Raw genomic sequence first — 17712 nt, 5'->3', positions numbered from 1 at the left:
ATCTAGGTATCACAGTCCCTGATCGCCCCTAGCTTTGTTTTGGGTGTTTGGCGCCCCCTACGATGAAGTAACGCTCAAGACATGAGCTTGAGGGAACTGACTGAAAGTAACACCGTAACTAGTGTCCAATATTTAGCCAAGCTATTGGTAAAGGTATTAGAAGCCTGTTTTATTAATAACAAGGGGTCTTCTTGTGCGATTCAGTTCAAGCATTTGTGGAATACACCAATCTCCTCTGCCTGCACAGTGCTTGTTGTGTTGTCTATTCAGATTTTACCGCTGAGTAAAGTACATTTTAATCCGTTAACCAATGTCTTAACAAACCGCTTAATGCTAATCTGGAGCTACCTTATGCTAACCGTGCTAAACTAGACTAGGGCACTAGCACAAATTATGCCCTGACCAACACTCTAGGTCTTAGGGTCCAATGAACAGGACCGCCACTGAGATTATGTGTGAACTCTGTTGACCTTTTACCAGATTACACCTGGTTATCCCATTCAGAAAATAAGATTGACAAATTACCAATCTGGTTCCCTAGTAAATCCCCTACGACATTTCCTCATGGCAACAATCACTATTGTTATTACGTGCAGCCCTCATACTTAGAGTCACAGTATCTTGAGGATAGAGTACATGAATAACATGATGCCTTTTCATGGATTGAGCCACATTCAAAGACAAGAGTACACAGTCCCATCGATTTTATAGTCTTGTTTCACATAGTTCCTAATGACAATGAGCAAGTCTGGGCGAGTTAGTGGACCCCCATCTTTGCTGTGATTGTAGGCTGATTATTGATCCATCCTGAGATTGAGTGTTTATCTGAACCATTCACTTCACTGGTTACATCGCATGCATTTCTCTCAATGAAAAAGAGAACTGTGAACCAATCCGAAAGATTCTCTTCCAGAATATGTCGATTGTTTGGTTCTGGAGTCGTGTGTCCCATATTACAGTGGCACTGTTGTGATAATCTTCCCATCAAAGCATGTTTAGAAAGGAGTGGAGTTATATTTAACCTGTCTTCTGGATCAAAGTGGGTTTAGTAGCCTTGCGGCGGCAGGTAGCCTAGTGGTTAAAAAGACAAGCCAACAACCGGAGGGTTGTCAGATTAAATCCTGGGTCCGACAGTCTAGTTTAGCACGGTTAGCATAAGGTAGCTCCTTCCTGTCGGGAAGTGAGCTGGTATCAAATCCTATATGCCGTTGCCTGCTGTTTTGGCCTTGTGCAAGGCACTTAAGCCCCCACAACAACATCTACCTGGTTGCCCAGTGTGACTGATCCTGCACTTCTCCAAAATCTGTGTGTCTTCTGGAGGGGTTGGGTTGAAAGTGGATGTACAATTTCAGTTTGACCTTGTGTGAAATTGACCAATAAAGTAAGCTTTGTGCTGGCACTTTTTTTTTGCCAACTTTTGGAATTATGTGTGAACTGATAACGACAAAAGCTGAAATGGAGAATAACATCATCTTCCACCCCGATAGTTGAATGTGTTCCCTTTTTAAAAATAAGGATCTGTATCATATGGACACCCAGTATGGCACCGACAGAGATTGTCGACTCGCTTTGAGTCCTTAGAAAACTATGCAGTTAATTGTTTTTTTAATGTATTATTTCTTACATTGAAAATCTCATGTGTTTTTACATACAGCCGGGAAGAACTATTGGATATAAAAGCGATGTCAATTTACCATCATTGCGACCAGGAATACGTCTTTCCCGAAGCGGATCCTTTGTTCGGACCTCCACCCAGGACATGTGATCTTATCCCAGAGGTCGACCCAAAACAACACGGTCGCCGCAGGAGAGGCAGACGGAGCGACCTACTGGTCAGACTCAGAAGGTGAGCACACCATCCACTGCTTCCGAGCATATTACTCGCCAATGTCCAATCTCTAGATAACAAGGTGGACAAAATTAAATTAGGGCACGAGTTGCCTTCCAGAGAGACATCAGAGATTGTAACATTCTCTGTTTCACGGAAACATGGCTCACTTGGGATATGTTGTCAGAGTCGGTACAGCCACCCGGTTTCTTCAGAAACAGAAACAAACATCTCTCTGATAAAAAGGAGGGCGGATGTGTGTATGCCTTATGATTAAAGACTCATGGTGTAATCACAACAACATACAGGAACTCAAGTCCTTATGTTCACCCGACCTAGAATTCCTTACAATCCAATGCCAAACGCATTATCTTCCAAAGAATTCTCTTCGATTATAGTCACAGCCGTGTATATCCCCCCCCAAGCAGATTCCTCGTCGGCCCTGAAAGAACTTCACTGGACTCTATGTAACCTGGAAACCATACATCCTGAGGCTGCATTTATTGTAGCTGGGATTTTAACAAAGCTAACCTAAGAACCATACTTCCTAAATTCTATCAGCATATCGAATGCACAACAAGAGCTGGTAGCTTTCTGGATAATTGCTACTCAAACTTCTGTGATGCATACAAAGCCCTCACCCGCCCTGCCTTCGGCAAATCTTGCTCCCAGCCTATAAACAGACACTGAAACAGGAAACGCCGTGCTCAGGTCAATACAACGCTGGTCTGACCAATCGGATTCCACGCTTCAAGATTGCTTTGATCATGTGGACTGGGATATGTTCCGCATAGCCTCAGCAAATAACATTTACGTATACGCTGGCTCGGCGAGCGAGTTTATTAGCAAGTGCATCGGTGATGTCGTTCCCTCTGTGACCATTAAAACCTTCCCTAACTAGAAACGATGGATTGATGGCAAGGCGACCAGAAACACGACCAAATACAAACAGCGCAACTATTCACTCTGCAAGACAATCAAACAAGCAAAGCGTCAGTATAGAGACAAAGTAGAGTCGCAATTCAACGGCTCAAACATGAGATGTATGTGGCAGGGTCTACAGTCAATCACGGATTACAAAAAGGAAACCATCCCCATCGCGGACAACGACGTCTTGCTCCCAGACAAATTAAAGAACTTCTTTGCTCGCTTTGAGGACAATAAAATGCCACTGACATGGCCCGCTACCAAAGCCTGTGGGCTCTCCTTCTCCGTGGCCAATGTGAGTAATACATTTAAATGTGTTAACCCTCGCAAGGCTGCCGGCCCAGACTGCATTCCTAGCCGTGGCTTCAGAGCATGCGCAGACCAGCTGGCTGGTGTGTTTACGGACATATTCAACCAATCCCTATCCCAGACTGTTGTTCCCACATGCTTCAAGATGGCCACCATTGTTCCTGTTCCCTTGAAAGCTAAGGTAACTGAGCTAAATGACTATCGCCCCACTACACTCACTTCTGACATCATGAAGTGCTTTGAGAGACTAGTCAAGGATCATATCACCTCCACCCTACCTGACACCCTAGACCCACTCCAATTTGCTTACCTCCCTAATACGTTCACTGATGATGCAATCGCAACCATACTGCCCTAACCCATCTGGACAAGAAGAATACCTATGTAAGAATGCTATTCATTGACTACAGCTCAGCATTTAACACCATAGTACCCTCCAAACTCGTCATTAAGCTCGAGACCCTGATTCTCGACCCGCCCTGTGCAACTGCGTCCTGAACTTTCTGACGGGCCACCCCCAGGTGGTGAAGGTAGGGAACAACATCTCCACCCCGCTGATCTTCAACACTGGGGCCCCACCAGGGTGCGTTCTCAGCCCTCTCCTGTATTCCCTGTTCACCCATGACTGTGTGGCCATGCACGACTCCAACTCAATCATCAAGTTTGCAGACGACACTACAGTGGTAGGCCTGATTATCAACAACGAGACACCCTACAGGGAGGAGGTGAGGGCCCTTTGAGCATGGTGTCAGGAAAATAGCCTCTAACTCAACGTCAGCAAAACAAAGGAGATGATCGTGGACTTCAGGAAACAGCAGAGGGAGCACCCCCCCATCCACATTGACAGGAAAGTTTTAAGTTCCTCGGCGTACATATCACGGAAAAAACTTAAATGGTCCACCCACCCAGACAGTGTGGTGAAGAAGGCGCAACAGTGCCTCTTCAACCTCAGGAGGCAAAATACATTTGGCTTGTTATCTAAAACACTCACAAACTTTTACAGATGCACAATCGAGAGCATCCTGCTGGGCTGTATCACCGCCTGGTACAACAATTGCACCGCCCTCAACCGCAAGGCTCTCCAGAGGGTAGTGCAGTCTGCACAACGCATCACCGGGGGCAAACTACCTGCCCTCCAAGACACCTACAGCACCCGATGTCACAGGAAGGCCATAAAGATCATCAAGGACAACAACCACCCGAGCCACTGCCTGTTCACCCCGTTATCATCGAGACGGCGAGGTCAGTACAGGTGTAACAAAGCTGGGGCCGAGAAACTGAAAAACAGCTTCTATCTCAAGGCCATCAGACTGTTAAACAGCCATCACTAACATAGAGAGGCTGCTGCCAACATACAGACTCAAACCTCTGGCCACTTAAATAAACAGACTCAATAAAGGCATCACTAGTTACTTTAAATAACGCCACTTTAATCATGTTTACATAGAGGTATCATTAGTCACTATAAATAACGCCACTTTAATCATGTTTACATATCCTACATGACTCATTTCATATGTATATACTGTATTCTACACCATCTACTGCATCTTGCTTATGCCGCACGCCATCGCTCATCCATATATTTATATGTACATATTCTTAGTCATCCCTTTACATTTGTGTGTATTTGTGTGTATAAGGTAGTTGTTGGGAATTTGTTAGATTACTCGTTAGATTTTACTGCATCGTCGTAACTAGAAGCACAAGCATTTCACGACACTCGCATTAACATCTGCTAACCATGTGTATGTGACCAATACAATTTGATTTGATTTGATATCACAGTTACGTATAAAAAGAAAAAAGGTTTTTATTTTGAGTCCGTTTTTCCTTTTCCCAGCGCACAAAAAGGGAACAAAAAGAAGAGTGAGATGTGGGAATGATGTGAGTCTCACTGTAAAACATGTCACTTTCCTGCCAGCTACTACCATTGCTTTCGGGCAAATTGGTGGGGAGCATGTCGTAGGAAGCAGAGATGAAATGGCCATCCAGAATGAATGGGAGTAATACAGGCACAACACATATCACATTTATTTCGTGCCAATTCAATTCATGTTTTATCCTGCTCTAGTATATTCCTTCCTTTCTGGTTGCCTTGGATCATTTTTTTTACAACCTTCAAATTGCCTCTTGAATCAATGTGATTGAATGGTTTGTGTGGGTGAGGACTGAGTTCATTCATACGCTCTCTTTCTCTCTAACTCTCCATTCACAAGGACTGTATGAGCACTGGAGTGTGGCCCTCTGTAACCCTTTGACCCTCATCTCTTTGTATGCTATCCATCGTTCTGAGAGTGAATGTGTGTGTGTGTGATTTCCAGCCCTGTGTGTAACCATCGCCAAGGAAAGAAGTCAGGGTAATGTCAATGCTCATTAGTGGATACAGTCTCAACATCCCCCTGGGTGTATGTGGCTCAGAGACTGTGATTAAGGATGGAGAAGAGAAGAGGGTTTCAGTGGGTTGGTCGGCTCTGTGCTGGACCAGAAACCACACCACATGCACGCACACAAAACATACACAGAAAATCCCCATTTTCTCCATCAAAAGGCACACCAAAGGGTCTCACTTTTGTTGCTGCATCGCTTCACCCAGACTGCCTTAGCTCAGAAAGGATAGTGTGACAGTATGGCACGGAAGTATCAGTAGCCTATTTGTTACTATTGGCCTTTGCAGTTCTTTTGGTTTGCTGTCTCTTTCCCGTTCTTGTTAATTGTATCATTGTAGTTCCCTTGTAGTATCATTGTAGGATCCTGAGAGCATTCGTGTGAGTAGTAGATCTGTGCCAGGACAGAGGGATAGGCCAACGAGTGATATATGCTTCAGTAAGATTGGCTTTTTAGAGTTCATAGCAATGGTTCTTAACTGTACCGCAGGGATGGAATATAAGTCGCAGAAAATAAAGGTTGTGGAGACAGCTGCAGAGAAGTATTTGGGTGTGCAAGAGTTGACGTCAGGAGTGTGTTGAGAGGTGGTGTCCCGTCTTCCCAGGCTGTGAGTGGCAGGGTATTTGTATTTATTTTCAAGGAAAGTATAAGGGATTTATACCCCAGTCTAGTTCATGGCGCTAATGCAACATTTATTGGATCACAACCGCCATTAAACCTCATCGAAGAAGACACTGCTGCTGGTGAGAACATCGACCACAACTGGGTGTGACACTGCTGCTGCTGCCGCCTTGAGGGGGATGGAGGACAGGGCCGAACGATGAGTGCTACGATGCACAACACCTGCTATTGACCAGATAAGAGATGGTCAATTTCCTGAACTGAGAGACTACGTGTTTCTGAGATGCGCCCCCCTGACCCCTGATGTTCTTTCCCCCTGTGCCGGTGGCGAGGCAGCATGTGCCGACGGTGACCCAAAAAGCAACCGGATGGGCAACCTACTGGCGGCAGCCATCTTGTTCACCTCACCAGCACCTGGGACTTAATCTTGGGACTGATTTGTATGTTTGGATATTTTTTCATGTTTGTAACTTGCCCAAGTCTTACAAGTAAAAATGGTTGCCTTTCAAAAACTGTCCGTGGTGGCCTGGGATCCGTAGAACCTGTTGTGACACAAAACAGTTCTAAATTGGCTGGTAATTACTGTAGACCCGGGCAGAGCAGGTGGGTTAAAGAATGAGGTGGCTCTAGTCAGAGGTAAAGCACTGATTTCAGCCAAACAGACTTTTTAAAGGGTTGGCAGGAGACATTTTCTCAGAACCTGATTTCAAGGCATGAGAATGAGTCATAGTTCCATTGATAATATTGTTTCTAGACTTCAATGATACATTCAGTGTAAATCAATAGAAAGAGCTTGCTTGTTCACAAAAAAAACACAAATATTACAGTTCTACCTCCTACTAATTGAGATTCTACATAATATTGTAGGGTCTGGGTCAAACATTGTTAATCTTACAGAAAGGGTTACACAGATTTGTAAGCCTACCCAGCATCGTCAGACTAGAGCTCCATCTGCCATCTAGTGGCCAAAAGGAATACGATGTACTTTTCAAGAACAGATTATTTAAAAAATGAATACTCTACTGACACAATGTTTGCCGCTGCTAATGCTTAGTACTCAGTCAGTCTTTTATTTCACATGTCTCCAATCATAATATTATTTGACTGACATTTTGATTTGTATTTTAACTTCCATTTATTGAAAAGCATTAACTAGGCAAATGTCAATTATTTGAGAGGTGAAAAGATTGCAATGTGTTCTTCACGATTCCAATTGACACCAGGCAGTCCCGGACTGACAAGTGTAGTTTCATCGTGGCTGTCAGTCGTGCTGCTGTGTGTCTGATGATACCCTTTAGGTCAAGTAATTAACCTACAACAAATTGGAAGCAACAGTAGAATTCCAAGAACACCACAGCCACCATTACCACAGAAACTTTAGATGAATTCAATGGCTTCTGACGCTGTATGGTACGTGGAGGCCCACATATTCACGTTTTCTGCATGTGTGGGTGGTGGGTTGTTCCTTACGAATGTACAAAACTAAAAATACATTAGGCATACACAAGTCTCAAGTACATTCCACTGTACATATAGAATATAATGCAATAAAGTACAACACAATTCAGGTGACAAACTCCCTCGTCGACAATCATCTTGTAGTTAGCTGGAAGCTCGTAGAGTTGCAGGGAGGGATTCTGTGAGGACTCAAAGTGAACCGTTAAAAATGAGTGACCAGCAGAGCCTACCCCGTTGTTCGGGTTCTGAGATGTACAGTATGTTCTCTGAACCTGTAAAACCAGAATGACTCATCTCTCAGACAGATACTCTTTTAGTTCTCCAACCGTGATGACAAACCTCTTTAGATGAAAGTCTAGAACATTCTCAGTGCCGTCTTTTACTTTATGAATAGCTCATAGGAATAGCAAGGTGACTGTCTACCATACCTCTTTGAATCATCCATTTCAATCATCAGCACATCCTGTTTTCATCCTTTGAAAAATATTGTGAATTAAAGAATAAGAATCTGCTCTGTTTAACAGCAATTGTGTATAACACGTTGTTTATCATTATATACATGCACAGAGTGACGATGAATGAAAGGAGAATGTGTTTGTGTGCAGCCAGTGTAATGACAGCATGGTTTGTGTTGTAGTCATTATCAGTGTAGTTTGTATAATTAAGACCATTGGGACTGCTACACTAATTGGCTGCTGCAGAGGCCCCCCATAATTAAGAGGCTGTTCTGCTGGGAGACGGACAGGGCGGCATTCTCACAGACAGGGAGTGTGTGTGTGTTTTGGTACAAGCTGGGCTGAAGCGCATTTGGGTACGTTTTCAATCTAGAGAGAGAGAGAGAGAGAGAGAGAGTGTGTGTGTGTGTGTGTGTGTGCGCACAAGTTAAACAATCAACATAAGTGTCAGAATTTCATACCAGGTTTAGGTATCAACTGTGTGGCCGGGGTGGCCCTCAATCTCATTACCATACCTCAGTGAAGGACTGATCCTAACCACAAGGAGGCAGTGTTTGATAGTCCTGGTTTGTGTGTTGACAATATATTTTCCATGGGGTATACCTGGATTCTATATCAGTTCATCTCCAGGACAGACAGTCTAAAAACCCATTTCACCTTCCCAAAGTGATGCCCAAAAAATCTCCTATAATCCCCATCTAACCCTCTCCGTTGCAGCAGGAAGCAGCTCTCTCCAAGAAAGCCATGGAATGCATCCCAAATGGCACCCTATTCCCTACATAGTGCCCTACTTTCGCCCAGATCCCATAGGATTTATATAGACAGAACCATGGTTGACATGAGTATCTATCTGGGGATGGGGACCACCTGTTCAGTTGGGCTGGTGCCCAAATCTCTGTCAACATAGGGCTGGGCACACACTTCAGAGGTGTCAGATGAGAGGGATGCTAATGTAGCTCTCAGATAACAACTGGCTCCATTGATCTTTTCTTAGACTCTCTTTTGTTACCTAAACATTAACATGCACCTCGGGAGGTTGTCCTTGGACAGCCGCACTGTGTGTGTAAAGGTGTACTGGACAAATCTGGGGTGTACAGAGACAGTGTACAGCACACGGCTTGATGTGTAGAATGTCTTTTGGCAGTACAGTCTTCCATTACTTTCAAAGAGCCGGCCCAGGGCCAGGTTTGTATGTCAGCCCTCTCTGTCTAAGGTACTGTGTCCAACTCAATCTCTGCAGAAAGAACCAAACAAGAGACTACAATGTAGGTAACGTGCCTATGCTTTTATATTACCAACTAAAGCCACTGGAATGGATATTTTAGGTCTGTAGCTAGTATATTACTTGAGAAATAAACACACAAACGCCCACGCATTAGGCAGGTGCCTGTGGAGGCAGATTTTTGTATTTATTTTACCCTTAATTAACTAGGCAAGTCAGTTAAGAACAAATTCTTATTTTCAATGACAGCCTATGAACAGTGTGTTAACTGCCTGTTCAGGGGCAGAATGACAGATTTGTACTTTGTCAGCTCAGGGATTTGAACTTGTAACCTTTCAGTTATCTGGCCAATGCACTAACCACTAGGCTACCCTGCCGCCCCAGATTGACGAGGGCTGTAGTTTCTGAGCTGAACTGACCAAGACGCACCTCCAACAACAACAAACTTCACATAATCCTGCCCAAAAAGAATGGCAATTTCTCTCAACCAGTGGCTTGTGGGCTTTTTAGATGAGCGCTGATAACGCCCTGTGATAATGTAAACTTGATGTAACTAGGCAAGTCAGTTAATAACAAATTCTTATTTACAATGACAGCTTACCCCGGCCAAACTCGGACAACGCTGGGCCAATTGTGCGCCGCCCTGTGGGACTGCCAATCATGGCCGGATGTCAAACAGCCTGATAAGCAGTGCCCACTTTGTCAAAGGCAGGGATGGTTGCTGTTGGAGAGACGCATCTCTGCGGTGCTCCAACAATGTTCCATCCACACAAAAAATCACCTAACATAAATCATGTAGCAGATATAAGATATGGTAGAAAGAATATGTGGCCTTTTCTGTAGCCTTCAGACTGGGGATCAAATGTATGACAATGTAATGAGACTGACACTTTTTTACATCAAGCAGGTTTCTCCGATCAAATAGCCTAATCCAATACAAAATGCTCTGTCATGTTAACACACCACATATCCTAAAATCAGGATAGGTCAAAGTAAAATGGACAATATGGAATGGACAATCACAGCTGTTGTACAGGAGTTCCATCCCATTGTCATGATCAGTGGTTTCAAGTTTGTATCCTCAATATTTCACAAGCTGATCATGGTGAAACATAAAACACGAGTGCATTTCCTGCTGTGTAAACAAGTTGCAAATAGGCTAACAATAACTCCTGATAAAGTTGGGAAGCTGATGTAGAGAGCTTAACACTTTTTTGGTTACTACATGATTGCATATGTGTTATTTCATGGTTTTGATGGCTTCACTCTTCTACAATGTAGAAAATAGTAAATATAAAGAAAAACCCTTGACTGAGTAGTTGTGTCAAAACTTTTTCTGTATTTTCTGGACATTGAAATCATTTTCAGTTCTAAATAAAAGTTGATGATACTTATTTTCCAGATGTTGAAAATGCGTATTTTCCAGACCTTCAAAATATATAGTTTCCATATGTTTAAATTAGGCTTGTTTTTGGTTCTGAATGAAAGTTGAAATTAAGTAATTTATTGATGTCTATGTTTGGGGCAAATCAAGGCTGATCCAGACCAGACAAAATCTGAACCAAACATAGACGTCTGTGATTGGTTCAGATTTGGTCCGGACCAGACCAAAAACCAATGTCTGTTTATGTGGAAATCAAGGCCGTGCTTACTGAGGTGTAGCCTACTGTGTTGCCTGAAATTGAATTTTATGAATGCCCAACTATGTGGTAAGCCTACCGTTTGTAAAACACAAAAAAAGACGTCATGTCCAGGACCAAAAAAGACACCCAAAAGACGTTGGCTCGTGCTTACTGGGGTGTAGCCTACCATGTGGCCCGCAATGGAATTTTATGAATGCCCATCCATGTAGGGTAGGCCCCATGTAGGGTAGGCCCACCATTTGTAAAATAGGCCATTGCACTGGCTTTATTTGTCCTGATTCCTGTGACTAATCAATTTGGCTATTTAAACAAAATCACAATATATTTGAGATTTGAGATTCTTCAAAGTAGCCACCCTTTGCCTTGATGACATCTTTGAAGACTCTTGGCATTCTCTCAACCAGCTTCACCTGGAATGCCTTTCCAACAGTCTTGGAGGAGTTCCCACATATGCTGAGCACTTGTTGGCTGCTTTCCCTTCACTCTGCGGTCCAACTCATTCCAAACCATCCAAATTGGGTTGAGGTCAGATGATTGTGTAGACCAGGTCATCTGATGCAGCACTCCATCACCTCTCCTTCTTGGTCAAATAGCCCTTACACATGCTGGAGGTGTGTTAGATCATTGTCCCGTTGAAAAACAAATGATAGTCCCACTAAGTGCAAACCAGATGGGATGGCGTATCGCTACAGAATGCTGTGGTAGCCATGCTGGTTAAATATGCCTTGAATGCTAAATTAATCACTGACAGTGTCACCAGCAAAGCACCATCACACCTCCTCCTCCATGCTTCACGGTGGGAACCACATATGCGGAGATCATCCGTTCACCTGCTCTGTGTCTCAAAAGACAGCGGTTGGAACCAAAAATCTCACATTTGGACTCAAAGGACAGATTTCCACTGGAATAATGTCCATTGCTCATGTTTCTTGGCCCAAGCAACTATCTTCTTCTTATTGGTGTCATTTAGTAGTTGTTTCTTTGCAGCAATTCGACCATGAAGGCCTGATTCATGCAGTCTCCTCTGAACATTTGATGTTTGTATTTGAATCTATTATGGATCCCTGTTAGCTGTGGCCAAGACAGCAGCTACTCTTCCTGAGACATGTCTGTTACTTGAACTCTGTGAAGAATTTATTTGGGCTGCAATCTGAGGCTGGCAATTCTAATGATCTTATCGTCTGCAGCAGAGGTAAGTCTCGGTCTTCCTTTCCTCATGAGAGCCAGTTTCATCTTTGCGCTTGATGGTTTTTGCGACTGCACTTGAAGAAATGCTCAAAGTTCTTGAAATGTTCCCGTATTGACTGACCTTCATGTCTTAAAGTAATGATGGACTGTCATTTCTCTTTGCTTATTTGAGCTGTTCTTGACATTATGTGGACTTGGTCTTTTTCCAAATAGGGATATCTTCTGTATACAACCCCTACCTTGTCACAACACAACTGATTGGCTCAAACGCATTAAGAAGGGAAGAAATACCACAAATGAACTTTTAACAAGAAACGTGTTAATTGAAATGCATTCTAGGTGACTACCTCATGAACCTGGTTGAGGATGCCAAGAGTGTGCAAAGCTGTCATCAAGGCAAAGGGTGGCTACTTTGAAGAATCTCAAATATATTTGGATTTGTTCAACACTTTTTTGATTGCTACATGATTCCGTATGTGTTATTTCATTGTTTTGATGTTGTCTCTATTACTCTGCAATGTAGAAAATAGTAGGTGTGTTTAAACTATTGACAGGTACGGTATTTTTCAACGCCATTTTGTGTACTAGGACTATTCTGCCTAGGGCGGTATAAAACTAACCTTGTGGGGACACACAATTCAGTCGCATTCAAAATCCAATTTTCCCTAACACTAACACTAACCCTTGCCCTAACTCTAAATATAACCCCAGAAACCTGACCTTAACCCTAGCTTCTAACACTAAACCTAATTCTAACCCCACACTAATTCTAACCTGAACCGTAAAACCCCTAGAAATAGTATTTGAACTTGTGAGGACTAACAAAATGTCCCCTGTTTGTCAAATTTTTGTTTATTTACTTTTCTTGTGGGGATTTCTGGTGCCCACAAGTATAGTTAAACACGTCCACACACACCTAGTGAGTAATACAGGTTTTTGGTTTCATTAGTCCTAGAGACGTTTGCTTTTCTCTGTGCTTTGTCAAGGGCCACACTGATAATCAGTGGTGTAAAAAGTACTCAATTGCCATACTTGAGTAAAAGTAAAGATATCTTAATATAAAATGACTCAAGTAAAAGTGGCAGTCACCCAGTAAAATAGTACTTGAGTAAGTCTAAAACTGAGGAAGTCTAAAACTATTTGTTTTTAAATATACTTAAGTATCAAAAGTAAATGGAATTGCTAAAATGTAAAAAGCAAAAGTATAACCCCTTTCAAATTCCTTGTATTAAGCAAACCAGAAAGCACAATTTTCTTGTATTTTTTGTTGTCGAGAGATAGCCAGGGGCACACTGCAATACTCAGACATCCTTTACAAACAAAGCTTTTGTGTTTAGTGAGTCCGCCAGATCAGACGCAGTAGGGATGACCAGGTATGTTTTATTGATAAGTACTGTTGGGTGTCATGGAAAATGTATGGAGTAAAATGTACATCATTTTCTTTAGGAATGGAGTGAAGTAAAAGTAAAAGTTGTCAAAAAATATAAATAGAAAGACACCCCAAAAACGACTGAATTAGTACTTTAAAGTATTTTTATTTAAGTACTTTACACCACTGCTGATAATTAGGACATCCCAGAAAAAGAAGGGTGTATTCTTGGCAGGTAGGTAGCCTAGTGGTTAGAGCGCTTGGCTAGTAATTGAAAGGTTGCTAGATTGAATTGCAATGCTGACACGTTAAAAATATGTTGTTCTGCTCCTGAACAAGGCAATTAACCCACTGTTCCTAGGCTGTCATTGTAAATAAGAATTTGTTCTGAACTGACTTGCCTCGTTAAAAAAATAAATTAAAACCTCAAATTAAAATACAGTGTTTTTTTGTGTGATGTCATATGAATTAGTATTTGCACACCACCTGGACAAATCCCATTGAAATTTGATTATATATCCTATCCTAGTGGATTAGAGTTAGGCCCCTCTGAAGTTTGGCCTGCCTAAAGCACATGCAACAGTTGTGATAAGCATTCCTACATCGTGAAATCTGTTCAATGTGACCACTTGTCTGAGTGTGGTAGCAGCCTACAGTCTAATAGGACACGAATAGATTGCATGTGAAAAAAATAATCCAGTATAGTCAGTGACACTGTCCAGATTAGTAATGTCAATTAATTAAAGGTGGCGTGTTCTACAAACTGATCCTGACAAAAACCATTGGTTGTAGTTCGTTGATAATTTATGCCGCGTTTATGTGCTATTCGGAACTAGGAAACTAGGAAAATTCCGACTTGCTAAATGTATTTCTACAAGTGTTGCGTTCAATGAATCAGAAAGTCTGAAATATCCGATGTTAGTAATTCCGAATAGCATGTGAAATCGGCAGTAGGTTTTAATGCCACGTTCAAGTGCTAGTCGGAACTAGGAAACTCGAAAATGTCCCACTCGCTAACTGGTTGAAGTTACACACGTGCCGCATTCAACGAATCTGCAAATTGGACATTCCAGAGTTTCCTAGTTCCGACTAGTATATTAACTCCGCATAACTGCAGAGGTGACGTCACCGGGTTATTCAGACCACAGATAATCCGTTACATTGACCAGATACTCTAGCGGCTGCTCTAACAACGAAAATAAATGTATCCAAAAATGGAATGCAGTCTGGAGGAGACACGATCAGGTGGGACCATTTTAGCCAATGAGCGTGTAGATACGTGAACAACAGGCACAACAGTTTCCAGTCAAAATTGGTTATATTGTAAAAATTACAAACACTTGCTTTTTTGGTTTTATTTAGGCGTAAGGTTAGCAGTGTGGTTAGGTGTAGGTTTAAAATCACATTTTAAGAAGATACATTTAGAAATAGGCGGGGTTTATAACTGTGGCTGAGGTAATAGTGATGACCACGCATAACTCCGATATAAAGGTTTTTGTTTCTCAAAGTTTCCTGGATGTCACGTGTCCTACTTATATTAGTACACTGGTAATAACCGAATCCTTACGAAACTTATATTCGGTCAAATAAAATACACATAGCAAATAAGCCATTTATTTTTTTGTTAACCAAATTGACCTCCACGCAAAAACACATCGCTTGGTGAGCGAAAAAAACCCGCCATCTGCTGGTTAAGACAGATTTGGGTCTAGTTATACCTCTCGCTTCGCTTCTTCCTCTCTGTTCAAGACCCGCATACACAGGGATCCCTCCCGACTCGAAGAGCAAGTCAGAGGACAGTACTTTACAGCCGGGTCGTCAACATGACTTCCATCTTTTGAATGGATGTCTTTAAAAAAAAAGATATGTCTGATGAATAGTCGACTTGCTACGTTTTACGAGGAGGGAAGAGATTGACCAAACTAAACCAACATTCACTGGGTGCGGCATCGCTTTGCCTCCCACAGGGGTGATCGATCGGGCGCTTCTTCTGTGGTAGCAGTTAGCTAGCAGCCGCAGGAGCTTGTCTGGTGTGACTCCATTCATTCACAGCGGCGGCGAAGATGGTGGACCCGGCGGAATGCACCATCAAAGTGATGTGCCGTTTCAGACCATTGAACAAGTCAGAGGTGGAGAGAGGGGATAAGTACATACCCAAGTTTACAGGGGAGGATCAAGTGTCTATCTCGGTGAGTTGGCGTTCAAACACGGCAAATATTGGCCTACGAAAACAGTCCCCGGCCTTTGTAACGTTAGCTAGCTTAAGCACTAACTAGCTAGCTAACGTTAGCTTGCAATGGCACTTTGTTTACCCCTTCTCATAATACCTAGCCATATTGATGTATCACATTCAAATAGCTACAATTTCGCATGAATCTCGAATCGATTCACAACACATGACGCCCGCAACACCCTTGAGCGCCAGCTAACGCTAACTCCGCTAGCTAGCTACTGTTTGTCTTGTTGTCTAATTTGAACTAGCAGCTAAAGTAAGTTATGTCCGCGGCCTACTTTTATTCATTGACTGGAATTTAAAGAAGTGTAACTAGCTTAGGAGGGGATGGCCGAACAACTGATTTGGCTATCAATCCCGTATCTCAACTCTCAGCCCTATTTTCGAAGTTGGCTACCTACTTATGATCGCACAAATGTGTATGTAACTATCCGTCCCTTGTGCGGTATTGAGTAGCTAGTTACTAACGTTAGCTACCTAGGGATAGCCACGTCGCAGATGCCATCGCCTTTTTTTTGTTTTACCTTTATTTAACTTGGCAAGTAAGTTAAGAACAAATTCTTATTTTCAATGACGGCCTAGGAACAGTGGGTAAACTGCCTGTTCAGGGGCAGAACGACAGATTTGTACCTTGTCAGCTCGGGGGTTTGAACTTGTAACCTTCCGGTTACTAGTCCAACGCTCTAACCACTAAGCTACCCTGCCTCATTGACAGCTGTCATTTTTTGGGCGTATCGAATAGTTTAACTAACTAGGCCCGACAATTTACTACAAATGTCATTTCCCCGTAACTGACTTCAGATAAGGTAGCATAGAGCCGGTGCTTTGTTCTGGAATAACAATTTGGGGTGCAATACTAGGATAGAAAACTTGGAGTCAGGTGATCTCACCTGCTCAGTACACTACCCCACCCCTTCCATGGCCTTGTAAAAAGGACAACGACCATAACTGCTGGGACAACCTTTATGGACTTCTAAGTTTCAATAACTTACCACAATAAAACCCCAAACACTTCCCTCAATTCTGTAGCCTAATGATGTTCGTTTCATAAATTATAAACCGTTTTTGAACATTTCCCAAAGAGATGTGGGTGAATGGAGGTTGAAAACTGGAGAAAGAAGTCCCAACAACATTGTCAACTGTACTGTAGAAGCCAAGGGTGTGGCATCTGGTCATAGTGACTGAATACACATTTGTTATGTCATGTGGTTAGGAACAAAACTTTTGGCCCCAAGCATAACATATGATCCACAGCAGCTTAACTTTCTTCATCTTTGAAAGATAAATTGTCAGGCTTATTTATACTGAACTAAGAAATAATATTTTCCTTGTCTTTCCTATCTCTCTGGAAGCAGAAACCAAGTGTCTTAACGACACCCTATTCCCTATATAGTGCACTACTTTTGACTGGGGCCATACCCAATATAGAGCATGGGGTGCTGGGCGCAATGTGTCCCACAACATTCCTCCCTATGAGCGAGACAGAGAGAGACTTATGTTGTCATTGGCACATTCTATTTTACAGTGTAACTGGGAACAGTTGAATGGATGGATGAGGGGTGTGGTTTTTTATGGGGGAGGGATGTCATGTCATTTGAGTAGGCAGTGACTACTGGAAACATTTCTTTGTCCAGATTTCTTTTAATAGAAGCTCACTGCTTAGTCTACTTCCTAGTACATCCACCCAGACCTCAGGGTATGAGGCCCAAATGGCACACTATTCCCTACTTTTGACTGGGGCTCTGGTCAAAAGTAGGGTTGGACCCACTAGTAGCATTAGCAAGGGTGGACATCCCTGGGCAGGATACATCTTTTGTTGGTGTTGACCAGTCTCTGCCTTCGCGTTCATTTGAATAACATTGGCCTCTTTAACCTTTTGTGAGATGTCCAGCTACTGCCACAGGGTAACCTATAATCCCATTGGCAACCCTAGTGTTACCCATGGCAAGACTACCAAAATACTGTACATCAGTCATGGCCCATAGACTGACCCTGATGTGCTGGAAGATTGGGGTGTGTGTGGCTTGCCTAAAACCTGACATTCCAGCTGTTTCTATCAGTCAGCATCATG

General features: G+C 42.7%; 1 protein-coding gene across 1 annotated transcript in view; it reads left to right on the top strand.

Moving 5' to 3' along the window:
• The first annotated feature begins 15098 nt into the window (after positions 1 to 15098).
• LOC115105111 (kinesin-1 heavy chain-like) overlaps positions 15099 to 17712 on the top strand; it is a 28825-nt gene continuing 26211 nt past the window's right edge. Inside the window, exon 1 of the mRNA XM_029626745.2 lies at positions 15099 to 15597. Coding sequence (XP_029482605.1) covers positions 15472 to 15597 — 126 coding nt within the window. The 5' untranslated portion in view covers positions 15099 to 15471. The remainder of the gene's footprint in view (positions 15598 to 17712) is intronic.

Source organism: Oncorhynchus nerka, linkage group LG22 (genome assembly GCF_034236695.1).
Source record: "Oncorhynchus nerka isolate Pitt River linkage group LG22, Oner_Uvic_2.0, whole genome shotgun sequence".
NCBI classification, from domain to species: domain Eukaryota; kingdom Metazoa; phylum Chordata; class Actinopteri; order Salmoniformes; family Salmonidae; genus Oncorhynchus; species Oncorhynchus nerka.
Note: the sequence above shows the minus strand (reverse complement) of the source record. Positions and strands in the feature narration are given on the sequence as shown.